The sequence below is a fragment of the Salvelinus sp. IW2-2015 genome, linkage group LG20 (assembly GCF_002910315.2).
Source record: "Salvelinus sp. IW2-2015 linkage group LG20, ASM291031v2, whole genome shotgun sequence".
Lineage (NCBI taxonomy): Eukaryota > Metazoa > Chordata > Actinopteri > Salmoniformes > Salmonidae > Salvelinus > Salvelinus sp. IW2-2015.
Window position 1 is genome coordinate 17,638,927 of NC_036860.1, and position 20,193 is coordinate 17,659,119.

At 41.6% G+C, this 20,193-nt stretch overlaps 1 protein-coding gene across 1 annotated transcript; it reads right to left on the reverse strand.

Annotated features, from left to right (window-relative positions):
* Positions 1-14,068: 14,068 nt before the first annotated feature.
* On the reverse strand, positions 14,069-20,139 carry LOC111980937 (F-box/LRR-repeat protein 12-like). Its single transcript, XM_024011994.2, has 3 exons — positions 19,815-20,139; positions 19,616-19,691; positions 14,069-19,238 (listed from the first exon to the last, which is right to left on the reverse strand). The coding sequence occupies exons 1-3, from the start codon at positions 19,913-19,915 to the stop codon at positions 18,213-18,215; spliced, it is 1,203 nt and encodes a 400-aa protein (XP_023867762.1). The 5' UTR covers positions 19,916-20,139; the 3' UTR covers positions 14,069-18,212.
* Between the last annotated feature and the right edge of the window lie 54 nt (positions 20,140-20,193).

Consider the following 20,193-nt stretch of genomic DNA (forward strand, 5'->3'; position numbering starts at 1 on the left):
AACCAGGTCTTACAAGGTCGGTTGAAAAACTCCCAGACTTTGCAAAACTTTGGGGTTTTGGTAGATCATTTAGACTCTGAGAAACATGATGAATTGGTAGTTCTTATTAGAAACTACCCTGTTTTGTTTTCTGACACTCCATCGCAAACCCACTTAATTGAACATGATATAGACATCGGAGATGCTAAGCCTATAAAACAGAGATTTTATCGTGTACCTGAGGAGAAGACTGAAACTGGAAACAGAGATGCAGTCTGTTGGACAATGGTATTGATTTGGCAAAATGTGAGTTTGCCAAAGCTACAGTCACATACCTAGGCAACGTTGTGGCTCAGGGATTTGTCTGTCCCCTTTAACTGTGTTCACTGACCACAACCCAATTGTTTTTCTGAGGTCCCTTCAAAATCCCAACCAGCGCCTGATGCGTTGGGTTTTGTTCTTGCAACCATTCAACCTTGATATTAGACACATTAGTGGTAAGGATAATATCATTGCTGATGCTCTGTCCCGTGCTCCTTTAACCTAGCTTGTATCTTTTCTCTGCTGACCCCTACGGGRTGTCTGTGCCTCTTTCCTCTTAAATTGCTCCCCAGGTACCAGGGCTGCTGAGTTTGAGGGGCGGACAGTCAGCTGGGGGACACGGGGCTACTGCTAGGAGCCGGGACTGGTATCCTTTTTTTGTTTGTTTTTGGGGAAATTTGAATTATTTTGAATATGTTGGAGGAAGTTGGGTTGAGGGTGGGACCCTCATTTTAAGGAGGGTCCCACGGCTCCTCCTCTGCCTTGCAGGGGCGGTTCCTCCTGCAGGCAGAGGAGGGTCGTTAGTGATTGGAGCCACCTGGGCTCAGGGTATAAACTGTTTCACTAATCACCTCTTTCTCTCTGCTCCTCCAGGTATGATCCTGTTTGTTCCTTTGTAGTTTTGCATAGTTTTCACTCAGTCATATTCACACACACAGATTCACGCATCCATGCACTTTACATACACCTTACATTATGATACTTCCACACCTCATTCCTTTTTCTTAGTTTAAAGTTAATAGTTTGGTTTATAATAAAGAACCTTTTTAATTGGCCTATACCTGTTGTTCATGTCCCCTCATTTTTGTCACAGGCTATGAGCTGGCTTGTGACAATAGTTTGTTGATGTGGACACCAAGGAACTTGAAGCTCTCGACCCACTCCACTACAGCCTAATCTATGTGAATGGGGGCATGCTCTGCCCTCCTTTTCTTGTAGTTCACGATCAGCTCCATTGTCTTGCTCACGTTTAGGGAGGTTGTTGTCCTGGCACCACACTGCCATGTCTCTGAACCCCTCCCTATAGGCTGTCTCATCTTTGTCGGTGATCAGGCCTACCACCGTTGTGTCGTCGGCAAACTTAATGTCAGTATGAGTTGTGCTTGGCCACGCAGTCATGGGTGAACAGGGAGTACAGGAGGAGACTAAGCACGCACCCCTGAGGGGCCCCCGTGTTGAGGATCTGCGTGGCAGATCCTCAACCTACCCTTGGAAAACAGAAAGGAAAACGCCGCACACTGCTGCTCATGCTCCCAGGTGGTATTTATTAACAACGTTTCAACCCATAGGTCTTCATCAGGCATCCATATCCCAGGTGGGGGTGGAAGGTCCTATATATAGGGGCAGTTCTTAATGACATCACTTCCTGAAACAGGAGGTAAACAAATTACATTTATAACATAGTTTCACAATATTAAGATGAAATGTATCAAAATGTATGATCATACACTGGGAATGTGATTAATGTTTACAGTAATATACATACAATATTCAATTAGGAATAACAAATATATATTTAGACATATTGAAACTATTAAAACGGTTTCAAGTCAAACTCCTCGTTAAGGCCAAGAGGAGACAGTGTGTTGAGCCTGTGGATCCAGCAAGATTCCCTTTGAAGAAGTTTCCTCTCAATGTCCCCTCCCCTGCGTGACATCTTGACTATTTCTACTCCACCGTATCTCAGAGAACTAATAGGGTGCGTCTCGTCAGGAAGTCCAGGATCCAGTTGCAGAGGGAGGTGTTTAGTCCCAGGAACCTTAGCTTATTGATGAGCTTTGAGGGCACTATGGTGTTAAACACTGAGCTGTAGTCAATGAACAGAATTCTCACATAGGTGTTCCTTTTGTCCAGGTGTGTGGAATGCAATAGAGATTCTGACATCTGTCGATCTGTTTGGTCGGTATGCAAATTGGACTGGGTCTAGGGTTTCTGGGATGATGGTGTTGATGTGAGCCATGACCAGCCTTTCAAAGCACTTCATGGCTACAGACATGAGTGCTACGGGTCGGTCGTCATTTAGGCAGCTTACCTTGGCGATCTTGGGCACATGGATTATGGTGGTCTGCTTGAAACATGTAGGTATTACAGACTCGGTCAGGGAGAGGTTAAAAACATCAGTGAAGACACTTGCCAGTTTGTCAGTGCATGCTCTGAGTACACGTCCTGGTAATCCTTCTGGCCCCACGGCCTTGTGAATGTTGACCTGTTTAAAGGTCTTACTCACATCGGCTATGGAGATCGTGATCACACAGTCGTCCGGAACATTACTAATCTGTAATAGTTTGCAAGCCCTGCCACATCCGACCAGCCTCAGAGCCGGTGTAGTAGGATTGAATCTTAGTCCTGTATTGATGCTTTGCCTGTTTGATGGATCATCAGAGGGCATAGTGAGATTTCTTATAAGCTTCCAGATGAGTGTCCTGCTCCTTGAAAGCGACAGCTCTACCTTTTAGCTCAGTGCGGATGTTTCCTGTAATCCATGGCTTCTGGTTAGGATATGTACGTACAGTCAATGTGGGGACGACGTCATTGATGCACTTATTGAACAGACTGTTCTGATGTTCTGATGATGCTTCCAGAAGCAGTTTGGAACTCGGTAGTGGGTGTTGCAACCAAGGACAGATGATTTTTACGCGCTTCAGCACACGGCGGTCCCGTTCTGTGTGCTTGTGTAGCCTACCACTTCACCGCTGAGCTGTTGCTGCTGAGCCTTCATGTCTTAAAGTAATGACGGACTGTCGTTTCTCTTTGGTTATTTGAGCAAAGAGCCAATCAGCTGTCACAACACAGCTGATTGGCTCAAATGCATTAAGAAGGAAAGACATTCCACAAATGTACTTTTAACAAGGCACACCTGTTAATTGAAATGCATTCCAGGTGACTATCTCATGAAGCTGGTTGAGAGAATTCCAAGAGTGTGCAAAGCAGTCATCAAGGCAAAGGGTGGCTATTTGAAGAATCTCAAATATAAAATATACACTACCGTTCAAAAGTTTGGGGTCACTTAGAAATGTCCTTGTTTTTGAAAGAAACACATTTTTGTCCATTAAAATAACATAAAATTGATCAAATGCAGTGTAGACATTGTTAATGTTGTAAATTACTATTGTAGCTGGAAACAGCAGATTTTTTTTATGGAATATCTACATAGGCGTACAGAGGCCCATTATCAGCAACCATCACTCCTGTGTTCCAATGGCACGTTGTGTTAGCTAATCCATGTTTATCATTTTAAAAGGCTAATTGATCATTTGAAAACCCTTTGCAATTATGCTAGCACAGCTGAAAACTGTTGTTCTGATTAAGGAAGCAATACAACTGGCCTTCTTTAGACAGTTGAGTATCTGGAGCATCAGCATTTGTGGGTTCGATTACCAGCTCAAAATGACCAGAAACATAGATCTTTCTTCTGAAACTCATCAGTCTATTCTTGTTCTGAGAAATGAAGGCCTTTCCATGTGAGAAATTGCCAAAACTGAAGGTCTCGTACATCGCTGTGTACTACTCCCTTCACAGAACAGCGCAAACTGGCTCTAACCAGAATGGAAAGAGGAGTGGATGGCCCCAGTGCACAACTGAACAATAGGACAAGTTGACGTTGACGTTTTGAGGGTACAACATTTCTATATGTTTTTGATTTAACACTTTTTTGGGTTACTACATGATTCCATATGTGTTATTTCGTAGTTGTGATGACTTCACTATTTATCTACAATGTAGAAAACAGTACAAATAAAGATAAACCCTTGAATGAGTAGGTGTGTCCAAACTTTTTACTGGTACTGTATACCAAACAAAAATATAAACACAACATGTAGAAAAGTGTGCTCTTCACAGATGTATCCCAGTTTCAACTGTACCAGGCAGATGGCGTTGTGTGTGTGGTTGGTTTGCTGATGTCAACATTTTGAACAGAGTACCCCATGGTGGCAGTGGGGTTATGGTATGGGCAGGCATAAGCTACGGACAATGAACACAATTGCATGTTATCGATGGCAATTTCATGCACAGAGATACCGTGACAAGCTCCTGAGGCCCACTATCGTGCCATTCATCCGCCGCCATCACCTTATGTTTCAGCGTGATAATGCATGGCCCCATATCACAATTCCTGGCAGCTGAAAATGTCCCAGTTCTTCCATGTCCTGCATACTCACCAGATGTCACCCATTGAACATGTCTTTGGGATGCTCTGGATCAACGTGTACGACAGCGTGTTCCAGTTCCCGCCAATATCCAGCAACTTCGCACAGCCATTGAAGAGGAGTGGGACAACATTCCACAATCAACAGTCGGATCAGCTCTATGCAAAGCAGATGTGTCGCGCTACATGAGGCAAATGGTGGTAACTCAGTAAAATCTTTGAAATTGTTGCATGTTGCATTTATATTTTTGTTCAGTGTATACAGTGCCTTCATAAAGTATTCAGACTCCTTGACTAATGGATTAAATGACAAAAACTCCTCAGTAAAAGGCACATGACACCAGCTTGGAGTTTGCCAAAAGGCATTTAAAGACTCTCAGACCATGAGAAACAAGATTCTCTGCTCTGATGAAATCAAGATTCAACTCTTTGGCCTGAATGCCAAGCGTTACATCTGGAGGAAACCTGGCACCATCCCTACGGTGAAGCATGGTGGTAGCAGCATCATGCTGTGGGGATGTTTTTCAGCGGCAGGGACTGGGAGACTAGTCAGGATCGAGGCAAAGATGAATGGAGAAAAGTACAGAGGTCCTAAATGAAAACCTGCTCCAGAGCGCTCAGGACCTCAGACTGGGGCGAAGGAAAGTCTCCAATGTCCTTGAGTGGCCCAGCCAGAGCCCGGAATTGAATCCAATCAAATATCTCTGGAGAGACCTGAAAATAGCTGGCTAGGAAATGCTCCCCGTCCAACCTGACAGCGCATGAGAGGATCTGCAGAGAATAAGGGCATAAATACAGGTGTGCCAAGCTTGTAGCGTCATACCCAATAAGACCCGAGGCTGTAATTGATGCCAAAAGTGCTTCAACAAAATACTGAGTTAAGGGTCTGGATACTTATGTAAATGTTGTATTTCGGGGTTTAAAAAAATATAAATTAGAAAAAAAATATGAACCTGTTTTTGCTTTGTCATTATGGGGTATTGTGTGTAGATTGATGAGGGAAAAAACGATTTAATCTGTTTTAGAATAAGACTGTAATGTAAAAAATGTTAAAAAAAGGACCACTTACCATATTCCTCCAAGTTCCTTCGATTTGAAGGTTATTATATTGATATTTGCGCATAAAAACGTTTCCAACGACATTTCTCGCATAATTAATTGTAACAACACAAAAATGTCTCACCTTGTCTAGTTTATTTTGTTTTGTCAACATTTGGAAAGTTTACCGACAAAGTTTCTGTTTCCATCAGGCCTGTCATGACATTTATCCAACATGTAGTATAAAAAGGTTGGATGGAAACCTGCTTAGATGTTAGGTTTTTATCCAATTGGCAACAGATTTTCATGCAAATATTCTAACATCCTCATGAAGAAAATAAGCGCATTATCCATAATGCCCACGTTATCCGCACTGCATCTGTGAGCTGCTGTCTAGTAGCACCCTTGCAAAGACCAGAGTACATTTGTATATATTGAACTCAACAGTTTGTGTGACAAAACTATTGGTAGAGTTGATGTGATGGAAACATATTTAACTCTAAATTGTATTCGGTACATGAAGACAAGCGAGAAAGTACTTTTTGTGTGGACATTTATCTGGACGTTTGTCAAATGGCACCCAAGCATCATCATGTCACAGAATAAGATATTTATTGGAAAGGAGCATCAAGTTCATCATGTGCACTTTTCCTACCCGGTGAAGTTCAACAACATATCATCACGTGACTACACGTTTACTTCGATATGATGGTTATTATAGCAATGTTTTAGCATAAAGGCATTTCCACCGCCATTTCTCGATAATTAATTTTACCGACACAAAAAGATCCCACCATGTCTAACGAACAAATTGTCTGTCGGCATTTATCAAATTGTACCGGCATATCTGTTTTCATCAACTCGGTTGTGACTTTTTACATGCGTCAAGTAATTAATCCGCATGAAGTGGATGGCTGAAAACCTGGTTAGTTATTGAGTTATATTATTAGCCTAAATATTAAGGTGCATTTGTATGGTGAAAATGTGCTTCCCCTAACTGCAAACACGCGCCGCCTATGCATTGGGCTCAAGTCAAGATTGACAGAGAGAAGCTGGAGGTTTTACACAGCCAAAAATATGTTCACGAAAATAAACCCACTAATTGAGGACATTCTATATGACACTTGGAGGTCAATGAGAGCGTGTCAACAAACAATGTAAATGATAATTTACTATTTGAGGCTTAGGTTGTTATGAATGCACTGATATTTTGTTATTTTTTTAACCTTCAAGTCAGTTAAGAACAAACTCTTATTTACAAAGACGGTTTACCAGGGAACAGTGGGTTTAACTGCCTTATTCAGGGGCAGAAGGACATTTTTGTACCTTGTCAGCTCTGGGATTCGATCCAGCAACCTTTAGATTACTGGCCCAACGCTCTAACCACTAGGCTACCTGATATAAGTGGACATTGCATTTCGGCAAAAAAATCTATATATACTTTATTGTGGACTTGTGCCTGTTGTCATAGAGATAGATAGAGGCGTCATCCATTTTAGCAAGGACATTGCTATTTAGGGCTTCCACCATTTGAAAGTAGTCAACTGGTTAGGGATTCCTATGAGTTGGGAGCAATCATCCAATGAAAAAGAACAAAATTGACTACTTTGAAATGTAGATAGCCTCAATGGCGCTGCCCATGCTGTCACAGACGTTATAATGGCGCAGTCTCATTGGCCTGTTGTTCACACACGTATCTGCCCTCTCATTGGCTAGAATGGTCGCACCTGATCTCGCCTCATCCTGCCTGCCTTCCATCTTTGCGGAAAGGCATTTCCATTGTTAGAGCGGTCACTTGACTATCTTGTCAATATCAATGTGCTAAGTGAGGGTGCCAAGACACATATCAAATAAATACAATTGTATTTGTCACATGCGCCAAATACAGCAGGTGTAGACCTTACCTTGAAATGCTTACTTACAAACCCTTAACCAACAATGCAGTTCAAGAAATAGAGTTAAGAAAATATTTACTAAATAAACTAAAGTAAAAAATGAAATAAAAATTAACACAATAAAATAACAATAACGAGGCAATAAACCGGTACAGAGTCAATGTGTGGGGGTACAGGTTAGTTGAGGTAATTTGTACATGTAGGTAGGGGTAAAGTGACTATGCATAGATAATAAACCGCGAGTAGCAGCAGTGTAAAAACAAATATATGAGTTTTGTGAGGGTTTATGGCTGCGTTTAGACAGTTGGTCTTTTAACCAATCAGATCAGCTGTGAAAAATATCTGATTGTGAAAAGATCTGATGTGATTGGTTAAAAGACCAATTATTGGGAAAAAATATCAGAATTGGTCTGTCTGTCTGAACGCAGCCTTAGCGTGACAGACCCTAAACTGGACAGGGAAAAGCACAGGTACACACATTCGCGCAGACACACACACACACACACACACACACACACACACACACAAAGCATGCACTGCCAGAAATGTTGGCTATTGAACATAATTCGTAATGGGACATTTACTTTGATATTCTTCTTACTGTATAGTGAAACAAAATAGACTGCAGTACATATGCTGCCTAAATTGGTTGATTGACTTCAAAGGAAATTGTTGGGCTATATGATAGCAGTTGTGAAATATAAAAATAGTTTCTTGTCAATATCTTTCACGTTTGGTATTTGGTATTTTATTGGGATCCCTTACGTTCTTCAATTAAGGGTGCAATCATAGCCTCATACATATCTGTAAAGGTTTCAAATTATTTGTCATACATATCCCTAAAAAGTTACTCTTGTTGAGCAACATGATGAAGGTCTTCTGAACCACCAGCATGCCAGGTGATGACTTAAAGATGAACCTTCAGTGAAAATCCAATGCAGCGACGTAATGGCACGAAGAAGGACACAGATTCAGTCAAGAGAGAGGACAGATTATGTATGCATGCATGACTTTGTCACTTTGGATAAAAGCGTCTACTAAATGGCATATATCATTATTATTATTATTATATTGTTTTTATTTTCTCCCGTCTCACTTTGGTTGTTTGGAAATGCAGATGAAAAGTAGAGATTCAGTTGACGACCCATATGGGCAAATAGCTATGGTCATGTGGTATAGTAATTACATGTTACAGTATTAACGTGTAATATTGCTTGTTGGAAGGACTTGCATTATGCTGTGCCAGAGGTCATCCCTGATCCTTATTAAACATTCTTAGTAACATAATAACGTGTAATATACTACATGTGTTTGTAAATATTTACACAAATATATTATTGTGTAACTATAGTTATCTAATGATAAGAGTTTACTTCTCTTAGGTGAGTGTATTAATCAATAAAGAACATGTTATTTTTTTCTGGAGCAGAAATACATGTGAAAATCAATCTTCAGGCTACGCAGAATGTTATTCTATTTGCCCTATTTAATGTTTTATGGTATAGCCTGCCCTGCAGTAGCCTACACACCTACATGTTTAGGTATAGGTTGGTGGTTAAGTTTATTGTTATACATTTTCACATAAAATGTCAAACACCATATAGTGATATTCATACAGTAGACTAAATCTTTATTTTCAACCAGAATAATTCCACTCTCACAAATTGCAGCATGCAAGTCTACATTTCATTGCGTCAGGTTAACGGAAAATGTGATATTTTACAGTAGGCCTACTATCTCATTCATATTTGTTATTCATTCCTTTTTTATGTAGACTATAGACCTGCTCAGTACGTACTATAAAATAGTATATTACCAAATTACATGACAGAAAATTGCATTATGCTGTGCCAGTATTATAAAATATATAATAATTGTCAATATTTAGCCTGTTTATGCAGGAGGCTAAACAATAACATTAACGACATAGTCTAGCTTATAACTTTGATGTTTGAAATTATGTCTTTCTTGAACGTTAATTTTGTACCCCGTCGGAATCGAATCACTGAAAATAGACAGACATTGCACGCTATAGGTTAAAGACCGTTTTATTCCAATAAACAATTTTAGTTGGACTACAGGCCTATCCATAATAACTACTTACTATTATAACTTTTGATGCACGAGACCAATCCACGGATAAATTCAGTTTGTCTCGCGACTAACACTGCAGCATCCTTTACCCACCGCCATGTCCACAAGCTCTATTCTATGCATAGAGCTCTGTACCCTTTCCATGTTTGTGTCTCTCAGCTCATCGTTTACAACATACAGTATAGTTTCCCATTCGAGACTGGGCACACTGAACCAGTAGCCTACAGCTGATGTAATGTCGGGCATATAGCAGGGGCGAAAATCTGATATCAACTTTGGAGGGGACAATTACATGACATTTTCTCAAGAGCAATTCCTGAGGGGGACACCAAAAGTAGTGCTGTAACACATAGCCTATGTTGTAATATGTTAAATGTATATTGAGGAACCATAATTCCTACAACTGAATAATTGATWGGTACAGTAGTTAACTGAAGGGTTTTCCCAACTTGTTCAAATGTTTAAATCATTATAATACTACTAATAATAATAGTTATAGCAGTGCTCCTTACCAGTCCAGTATGTATGCAGGTATTCGTACTTACAACCAGCAATATCAAGAAAGGCCAGTAGGTGACAATGGTACTGTACACTGTATGGGTGCAGTTTTCATAAATACAATGAACATGGTGTGATCTCATCTAAAATAATCTCCATTGAGAACCATCACAAAGTTAGTCTCCGTATTGAATTGACCTTTTAATTWGACTTTTTCTGWWWCATTTATATAGTCATTAAATGTGCCACTGGCCTGAGTCTACTACAATATCTTTACAAGAACAAAAAGCTTAAAATAAGTACAGTTCTAAAAGCAAAATAACTACTTCAATGAAAAACCCAAATAAATCAAACAAAATATCCTTCAGTCAGTGTCTCAACTCTTCAAACAGCAGCTATGGACAAGTATGTCGCACCAAAGTATGCAATTTTAAATAAATAACATTGAAATAAATAATTTGTAAGTGTACTGTCATGTACTAAAAACTACTCTCCTCTAGGCTGCTTAGTACCCGCTCATACTGCCCTAGCACAGCTCTAATAGCAGTATTCCGCACAGTCCACCTTGTTGGACATAGGTTTCCGCGTGGCAGATGTGTTTCTTGGAAGCGTGGCAATTGATTCAAACATGCTCTTAAACTTTCCTGACTGGCCATAGAGGACACCTAACTGATGGACCCAAGAAAGGGAATCCCGGATCAGTGGGAGGCTGAGCAGCCAGCCTGTGTAATCAGATTACACAGTGTGCTCCACAATGGACATAGAGGGCTAATGGCTGCTGCCTTCTCACAATTGCCTGTGCACCTGTGTATTTTCCTGCCATGTTTGAGGCACCATAGTAACTCTGCCCACGTAATCCAGACATGGGCAAATTGAGCCTCAACACAACTTCAGTTGCCACTTTCGCAATGCCTCGTCTGTTGTCTCGACACCTGTATAGCCCAATAAACTCCTCGTGAGGACAAAGGTCATGGTCACATATGCAAGAAAGACACTCTCCTGTTCAGGCACCAGAGACATCTGAGTACCATCCAACAATTAATGAAAATGTTACAATCGGAAGAGACCTAATCTCAGCTGCAATGCCTCGAATGATTGTATTGGCCAATTTCATTCTGTGCTTGGGCTCTTGAAACGTCAACACTCTGGTTGGCAAGAGTTTGCGGTTCAAAAATTGTGGTGTGGCTGATATGGTTTGTGCCATCACGAGGTAACTGGAACATGCTGTGCCACTGTCCCCTATACTGGTGCTGCTGGCAACAAGGGTGACACCTGCGTCCTGGCCGTGGCTGTGACATTGTTCTCTGAAGTCTCTCTCCCTGGCCTCTTTTTCCCCCCTTTCCACCCCAACCCCCACCCTCACCACTCAGTCTGTCTCCTAGAAAAGAAATAAGGTGTTTGCCGTACTCCTAACTACCGGTACCCACCCGCCCAAACTACACAATTAATCACAACCAGCAATACCATTGCCAATAAACAAATCTTAGTTTTAGGCATCGTTTTTAAGTTGAGAGCGGGGTATCCATGGCATTTTCCAAATTATGTCCCTATTTTGACAAGTAAAAAAAATTGAGAACCTTTCATAATGTTGCACACAAAGACTCAACAAACTACCTGAGACTCCCTTCCCTGCCTATCTGTCCCCAGCTCTGCTGGTCTGTGTTGGCCATCTGTTTGCCTGCCTCTGCCTAAATGACATCATTGTGAAACATGCCATTAGCATTTCACTTCTTTTCTGTAGTGAACATTTAATCAACTCGTTTCTGAGATATTAGGCTACTAGAGTTCTTACTTGCGTTTGGGTACTGAAAAAATACTCTGATGTCTCGTCTTTTACCTTTTTTCTGCCATTTTTTTCTACCGGCTGGCCTGGCTGGCCGGTCAAGCTGCACACACACAGCATTACACCAACAATCATGCTATACACTTTTCTAATTTAAATATAGTTTGTTTCATATTGGCTGGCTTGCCAACAATAGCTGAATTTGTAACAGCTAGCGAGCACCAATTTCCCGTTTTGTAGGTACGCTTGTTGCTATAATTCCAAAAAAAGAGAAAGGTGAAATAAAATAAATTAAAAAAAGTTCACTACGACAATTTTAGCTTTTGCAACGAGACCATTAAATATATTTAAGACAATTGGTTAAGAGAGTGTATTCTGTTCAGGTTTTGGAACTTCAGTTTATCGTAACCTTATCAACAGGGACTTCGAAGCACTACAAGCTGCATGCTGATCTTGGAATAAACTGACGATAGTAAAGATTCCATCTTTGACGACGCCACAATTAATGGAATAGGTACTAGCTAAGCTTGCTAGTTAATGTTTGCTTAGTTTGCGCGCATAGCTCTGCAAAATTCAGCTAGTGAGTGTGAAACCCTGCCAACATAAAAAATGTTAACATTGCTATGGCGCGATTGACTGGATTAACCTCACGTCAGTTACGTACATTGTGCCTTTCGGACAGTAGATACGAACCCTCTATTACCTTGCCAAGCTAAAGAACTGGCAGTGGATCAAAACCATTGTGAGGCAAAAGGGCGGGGTGGTCGCAATCTTTGAAACTTAAAAAGGCGCTATTAAGTGTCTATAATCAGCACAACTGCTTTCATTGCGTATTATTAATATTATTGAAATTACATAGTTATGTTTACAGTGATAGATTGGGGGGGACAAATCATATTTTTCCCAGGATGGGGGGGGTCGTGTCCCCCCCGTCCCCCCTGGGATTTCCGCCTATGGCATATAGGCTATCACAGTTAAGCAATTATGTGAACGTCTATCTATAGCATGCAGTTCAGCTGCGCTCTCGAAATTCTCGAACCTAGTTCTTCTGTTTTGTGCGTCATTTCATTTGTCAGATTAACATTAGCAACATCTTGCATTTTTTTTATCTAGCATTTTCTCAATCGGTATGGTTTAATGTTGCTTAAACATTATTGAAATAGACTACTAGAATGTAAGAGCTTGACTGGCCTTCAACACGAATCGAGCCACCTGGAAATAAACCAATATGTCTGATATTACATTTTACAAARGAAATATTAAAACATGTAAGGTAGGCCTACTTAATGTATTGGATGTATAATCAATTTCTCAATAATAAATAGCTAAAATGATAATTTATTACCTTTTTCTTTGATGTGATAAATTATGCCATAATTGCACCATATCAACATTGTTCAATATTTGCTTTTCTCCACACATTCAGCCAAACTACGAAACAGCGCAATAGAGGATATTCCGTCAGTTAATTTTCCTTTGGACAAGGAATAGGTGTAGGATCTTAATTTGCTCACCCTGTTGTTACAGGACATTTCCTGTACGCCAGGAAATGCAAACTTCACACACAGCCATCACCTGTGTCTTGAGACGTCTTCACCCAACTGGGAATGTGATGAAATAAATAAAAGCTGAAATAAATCATTCTCTCTACTATTATTCTGACATTTCACATTCTTAAAATAAAGTGGTGATCCTAACTGACCTAAGACAGGGAATTTTTACTAGGATTAAATGTCAGGAATTGTGAACAACTGAGTTTAAATGTATTTGGCTAAGCTGTATGTCACTCCCTTTGGTTCCTTCCCCAGGCATCATTGTTTCTGTTTCAATTTCATGTCTGTGCGTTGTTCGTGTTTTTTTGTGTTTCATTTATTTCTCTTGAGTCTTAACCATTTCTGAGTGGTCCCTGTCCATAAGGGGTCCGGGACCATTCGGTCTTGGTCTTGAATCGGTCTTGCTTTAGGTGATTTCAACCACATAAAATAAGCACCCAAGACGAACTGAAGCTTTTTTTTTTTTTTGCTCTGGGGAGGGTAGTGCCCCCCCCCCCGGTTTACATTTGCTATTTGCAGGTTTTACTACATAATTTCTTCCATCCAAGACAAATTTCCTCATCTGCGCTTCCCCTTTATCAAGGTGTTTTGGTCCTTCCCTTATGCCCTACGCTTTTCCACGTGATAACTTTTACTCTACCACTGGTCACTATAACCTATCCTGAACTCTATCCACCATTCATAGTGACAATAGCGGTAGGTGGATCATTTGTCCAGATCTGCAATAGGCTAACTAGCAATCATACCACACATAAAAGTATTCAAAGTTGTGTCAATTTTTATATGAATCGACAAAAACAAATAGGAATAGCTGATAGGTAGAGGAGAGACCAGCTGCATCACTGCGCATGAAGGAACAGGGAAGACATGAGACACACAGCTCAAAAAGCTCACCTATACTCCCCCATTGCAAGTGTACCCAAGAGCAAAGCTAGGTAACAGAGTTTCTAAACCCAGAGGCCCAATATCCCGATACATCCGGGAATGCTTCTCGAAGTAGACTCGACAGACCAGACCGGGGTTTGGCAAGTCAATGGGAGAAGTAAAGAAAATGTGTCCTTAGTTGTTAATTTTCACGAAATCTAAAGGCAAAACCCAGATTCGAGCCAATGTAGTTGAAACTGTCATACTACAACCTCTTGAAAGTGACAAACTGACAAGTTTTTCCTTTTTTAAACAACTTGATGTCGGACGAGTGACTTTGATTTGACAGCCTGCACATGCGTAGTTCGGCACAACACGAGCGTTCGACCCGATGACGTGTTTCTGCGCATGAGCTTAGCTAGCTAATGTCGCCATGACATCGCCTACAAGCGTGATCAGGGATATCTATTGAATAAGCGTTTTCTATACCTCTTTATATAAATTATCTTTGGCAAATTACCTTGGAGCAAGGTCGAAGATACAAAGGTTAAGAAAATGTGATAATTCCATGCAGAAGCGTTTTGAAAATAAACAAATTAATTGGACCAGCTCCAGAGCAAAATGACTGGGAGTAAATGGTAGCAGTACAGAAAGTTTGCCATCAAAGTGGAAAATAAACACAATCATAGTAAATTTCAGCTAAGTACTCAGCAAACACATAGCATGGTCCAGCTCGGCAACGGCGTTAGTCAATGAAAGTGTTCATTTTCAATGATTAAGTTGCCTTAACTTGTATTTTTTTCAACCTAGGAGCAAAGCAGGAAGTAAAAGCAGGATGTTTACCCCATATAAATAGAATGAATAGAACGGGTTTAGAAGCTCTAACCCTTGCAATTTCACTGGTAAACTCATTGGGTACACTTGCAATAGATACAGTAAAGAGGTAAATCGAAACTCGACCAAAACAATGGAATTGCCATGGAAACGCGTGGGAGAAAGACACCAAAGTCTCCTCATTGCCCCCCAGCAAAATGTGCCTACATTCAGACTATTGTTAATGTGTATTTCACACTATGTTGAGGTAAAAACGGGAGTATAATGCTTGTATGGATGTCAAGCCCCAACACATCGTTACCAATCAACTGCATTACAGTTAAAAATGACTGACTACCACCAATTTCTGTATGCTAGCTATGCTAACCAGCTTATATGAACGGGAGTTAGCATTTAGCACTCACTTCTTCTAAACCTGAAAAGGAACAGCTTCTACATGTTATGCTGTGAAAACAGCCAAATATATCAAAATCAGGCTTAAGTAACCATATTGTGGGCCTATTAAAATACATAAATCTTGACTGATTTGACCAATATCCACTTTGTTAGATCAGATTTGTTGAATTTGCACCAATCTGGTCAAAAGAATGTCTGTGTGCCATTGGGTGTGTTGGGAAATGTAATCTGGCGTGCCAGAGTGAGCTCTGGGCGTTCGTAAACTCAGAGCATTGTCAGATTTGTAAACTCAGAGCGCACACTGGACGCTCTGGCCAAGGAGTAGAGTTGGTGTGAGTGTTCTGACCAAAAGGTAACTGGCTCGCTACTTCCAGACACAAATAAGAGAACACCTCACTCTGACCATTTTACTTGCCCTAGAAGAACAGGTTAGGCTGTTTTCATGTTATTAAGAGAGTTGGTGACTAACTGTGCTTTTTGCTGACTTTTTACTGACACCGGCCATATTCAACGGGTGTTGAGCATTCGTAAATGAATCAGTTATTCTGCACTCACACTCAGATGAGTGCTCTGAAATCAGAGTAGATAGCCAGAGTGAATTTACAAACGCAACCATTGAGTCCTTTATTGAATCTTTGGCTGCCTGGTATTGTGATGCAATCATTTCCATGGTATTTTTTTTCTTTCTTCTATCCACTGATGCTGGATTGCCACGGTAATAATGTAGCATGTTCATTTCAAATGATGCTAACCAGAGCCATATACACAGAGTGTACAAAACATTAGGAGCACCTTCATAATATTGAGTTGCAGCCCCTTTTGCCCTCAGAACAGCCTCAATTCGTCCGGGCATGGACTCTACAAGGTGTCGAAAGCGTTCCACGGGGATGCTGGCCCATGTCGACTCCAATGATTCACACAGTTGTGTCAAGTTGGCTGGATGTCATTTGGACCATTCTTGATACACACAGGAAACTGTTAAGCGTGAAAAACCCAGCAGCGTTGCAGTTCTTGACACAAACTGATGCGCCTGGTGTAACAGGTGTAAAATATCCTTTATATATTTTCACCGAAAAATCCCTCATTTATTTTAAGGTTATTTTGAGATGTATTACATTTACTTTCAAGAGTAAACTATTTTATTGTATTTATTTTTTAAATTATGTTAATGCTGTGATGTCATCAATGGGAGCCATGCTTTTACTCCTCAGTTTGCTCAGAGCGTGATGAGGAGAGGCAAATATACTTGTATGGAGTCCAGACGGCAGCATTCACTTTTGCCTTGTATTTGTATCCATTCCATGCAGTCATTAATAGAGACAACTGTCAGAATTGTGTCCAGAGCCCTATCTTCCGGTACAGGGCCGGTTACACTGGCACCTACTATCATACCCCATTCAAAGGCACTTAAACCTTTTGTCTTGCCCATTCACCGTCTGAATGGCACACATATACAATCTGTGTCTCAAGGCTTAAAAATCATTCTTTAACCCTTCTCCTCCCCTTCATCTACACTGATTTGAAGTGGATTTAACAAGTGACATCAATAAGGGATCATAGATTTCACCCAGATTCAACTGGTCAGTCTGTCGTGGGAAGAGCAGGTGTTCTTAATGTTTTGTACACTCAGTGTATATTGCCATGCTTGCATTGTTCCATCTTTCTTACGTTCTGGATAACGGTGTTAGATCAGGGTTTCCCGAACTTGGTCCCTCCGGTTGCATTTTTAGTTTTTTGCCCTAGTATTATGTAACACCTTTGTTTGTTTACCTGAGGCTCGAACCAGGGACCCTCTGCGCACATCGACAACAGCCACCCTCGAAGCATCATTACCCATCGCTCCACAAAAGCCGTGGCCCTTGCAGAGCAAGGGGAACAACTACTTCAAGATCTCAGAGCGAGTCACGTTACCGATTGAAACACTATTAGCGCGCACCCCGCTAACTAACTAGCTAGCCATTTCACATCGGTTACACAGCTGATTCAAATGATCAAAGCTTGATGATGTTGGTTATTTCAATTAGCTGTGTAGTGCCAGGACAGAAAACTACACGTGCACCTAGGTGGGGGGGGGGCAGGACCAAGTTTGGGATAAATGTTGAGTGTGTTTTACAGATTGAGAGAGCTTGATCCTATTTCCTGGATATTTGTTTATTCATGATCTATTGAAGTATGTTCTATTTTGCAATTAATTTATTTTACCAGGCAAGTCGGTTAAGAACAAATTCTTATTAGTTTCTTGGTGGAAAAAGGTTAAAAATTGGTACTTTCTCATATCTTAATACAGGCAACATAATTCTTTGGAGAATCACACAACCAGAGTTTTTTTCCCCTAGACTTGAGGGGGCCAGTTAGCAAAACTAGTGGGCTACTTCTAGCCTACTGAAACCCCCCAGAGTTGCAATATATTCATTGAATCTCTTCTCAAGGCAGCCTCCTCAGGCATGCAGAGGCCGAATCGCAGTAAATGCTATACGGCCACTGCAGACATTGGATTGACCATGCAGTGCCTTTAAGAGCTGAATAGCCCTGGTCTAGAGGTGGAATTGAAACATTACATTTTCTGTGAGACAGTTCATTGCATGTGTTTGTGTAACCATTAACTGTGCCTTTTTTGTTCAATTGCACAGCTGTATAAAAGTTTAAAATAGATTTTGATTGGGTTTGTTAATGGGTACATTTGTTTTCTACATATGTCAACAAAAAGGTGATTCATGAGAGTTTGCAAACAGGTTTTAAGTATAGCTTTGACAGCTTGTATTTTCACCACAGTAGAATAAGGGAACCAGATGTGTAACATAGTATGTAATCTAGTCTGATGTTATTGTAACAGTGCAGTTGGTGAATAGTAGTGTACATTGTGGCAGCAGAGCAGCAAGTGAACGGCGCAGACTTGGCACAGGGTCATTCTCATCCAGTTTATCATTGCTTCCATCACCACCGTCTGCGCCATCCTCCCTCCCCTCCTCAACCTGCCTCTCCCCCCCCCTCTCTGGTGTCTTTGGGCAAACCTGGAAGAACACCTCACAGAACTCCAACCGACGCAGCTCCCGCAGCGTCCTGCAGCTCCGTAGCACCTGCATCTCCCTCAGCTTGCAGCATCTGAGGCGCAGGCGCTTCAGGTCCCTCAGGCGGCTGGCAGACAGCAGGCCTGGTCCCACCTCCTTACCGCCAAGGCTTAGCTCCTCTAGGCCGAGCCAGCCCACCCCCAGCCCCAGGGAGGCCATCTGTAGCTGGGCGCCAGGCCGTCCAAAGTGCCCTATCTCCAGGTACTTGAGCCTGGAGAGCCCGTTTAAGCCCGAGTCGGTTTCTTGGGCAGCACTGCGCCTAAGGCCTTCCGCTGTGACCCGAAGGACGTTGCGCAGCTCTAGGCGGCTAAGCTTCAACCAAGATGCCAGACTCTGCAGGTGCAGGTCTGTGAAGGAGGGCACGTTATCAAGGACCATCGTCTCAATGGCAATCCCTGACGTGGAGGCAGGCACTTTCCCAGTCTGACCGCGTCCCTGTTGCTGAGTAGCAGCAGTTGATGCAGCTCCAGCTTGATTCTCAGGACTGGGTGGGGTCTGGGTGAAAAAGCCCTGTGGTAGCTCACAGCCACGCAACTCTAGGACCTGCAGCGTTGTGGGCAGGAGCTGGCAGCTACGCAAGCCTCTCAGGTCTGCGTGCAGCAGGGAAAGACTGCGCAGACGGGGGCACCTGGAGGACAAAGCCTTAAGCCAGGACTCTGAGAGAAATGCCCCGCCTCTAGCAGAGAGCAGCAAGCCACGCAGCCGCAGGCATCGGAGCCCAGTGCCCAGATACTGGCGCAGTAGAACCCACAGCATGCGCGACGTCACCTGACCCAAAATGGACACCAAGGGCAGGGAGAGCAGTTGTAGAACGACAACATCCAATGAGGGAGACATGGAGAAGAAACAATGCATCAGTGTTTGAGTGATGACTTGAACATTCTTTAGAGTTAGCTCGTCAACAGGTAGGAAATAGGCCTTCAATGCAAGCATCAACATTGTATTTTGTTGCAGAAGGTGAGAGGCCTCAAACAGGAAGTTATCAATACTCGAATCAAGTCTGCTGAAATATCATTGTATGTAGGACCTGAGAGACATGGATATACCACAAAACGGCTGACGTCTTTAGACATAGCAGCCTCAGAAATCTTTTCATGTCAAGTCATGAAAGGGTAAGATCATCATGCAATAGGCACCATTCTTACCCCTTTCCATGCAGTTAGATCAACAGCTCGCCATAGTCGTTGGTCTTTTACAAGGCGTCTCCATCTCTTACACACCCTGCAAATACACCATATGAATGGCATGACAAAGATACGTGTTTTTTTTTAAGCTAACGTTTGCTAGCTAACTATCTTGGATATTTATGTTGAACACAGACGTCAACTAGCCAACTTGTTTTACCTTCCAGTTCTGATGAGCTCTCGCACACCTAAATATGATAAAATATCAATTAAAATGTTCTCTGGGAAATAATCGAGAGTAGAAGTGCTGAAGTCTGCCATTTTGTAAACAAAAAGTACCGTCGAGTACACGGACAAAATACACCGACGTACCAAAGTTGCATTCAAGTAATGAACCCTGCACAAACGGTTGCTTAAGCAATAACGTTCCTACACGTTCTTAATAAAACCATGTGCGAAATTAACACCTTTTATGTGAGAGTAACGTTACCAGATATATATATACAAAGGTGTAAAAAATTAAATAGTAAATAAGCATAACAATTTCAGAATTTCCAAAACACGCATCACCAAATCTGCTGTGTAAATGCAGCAAACAA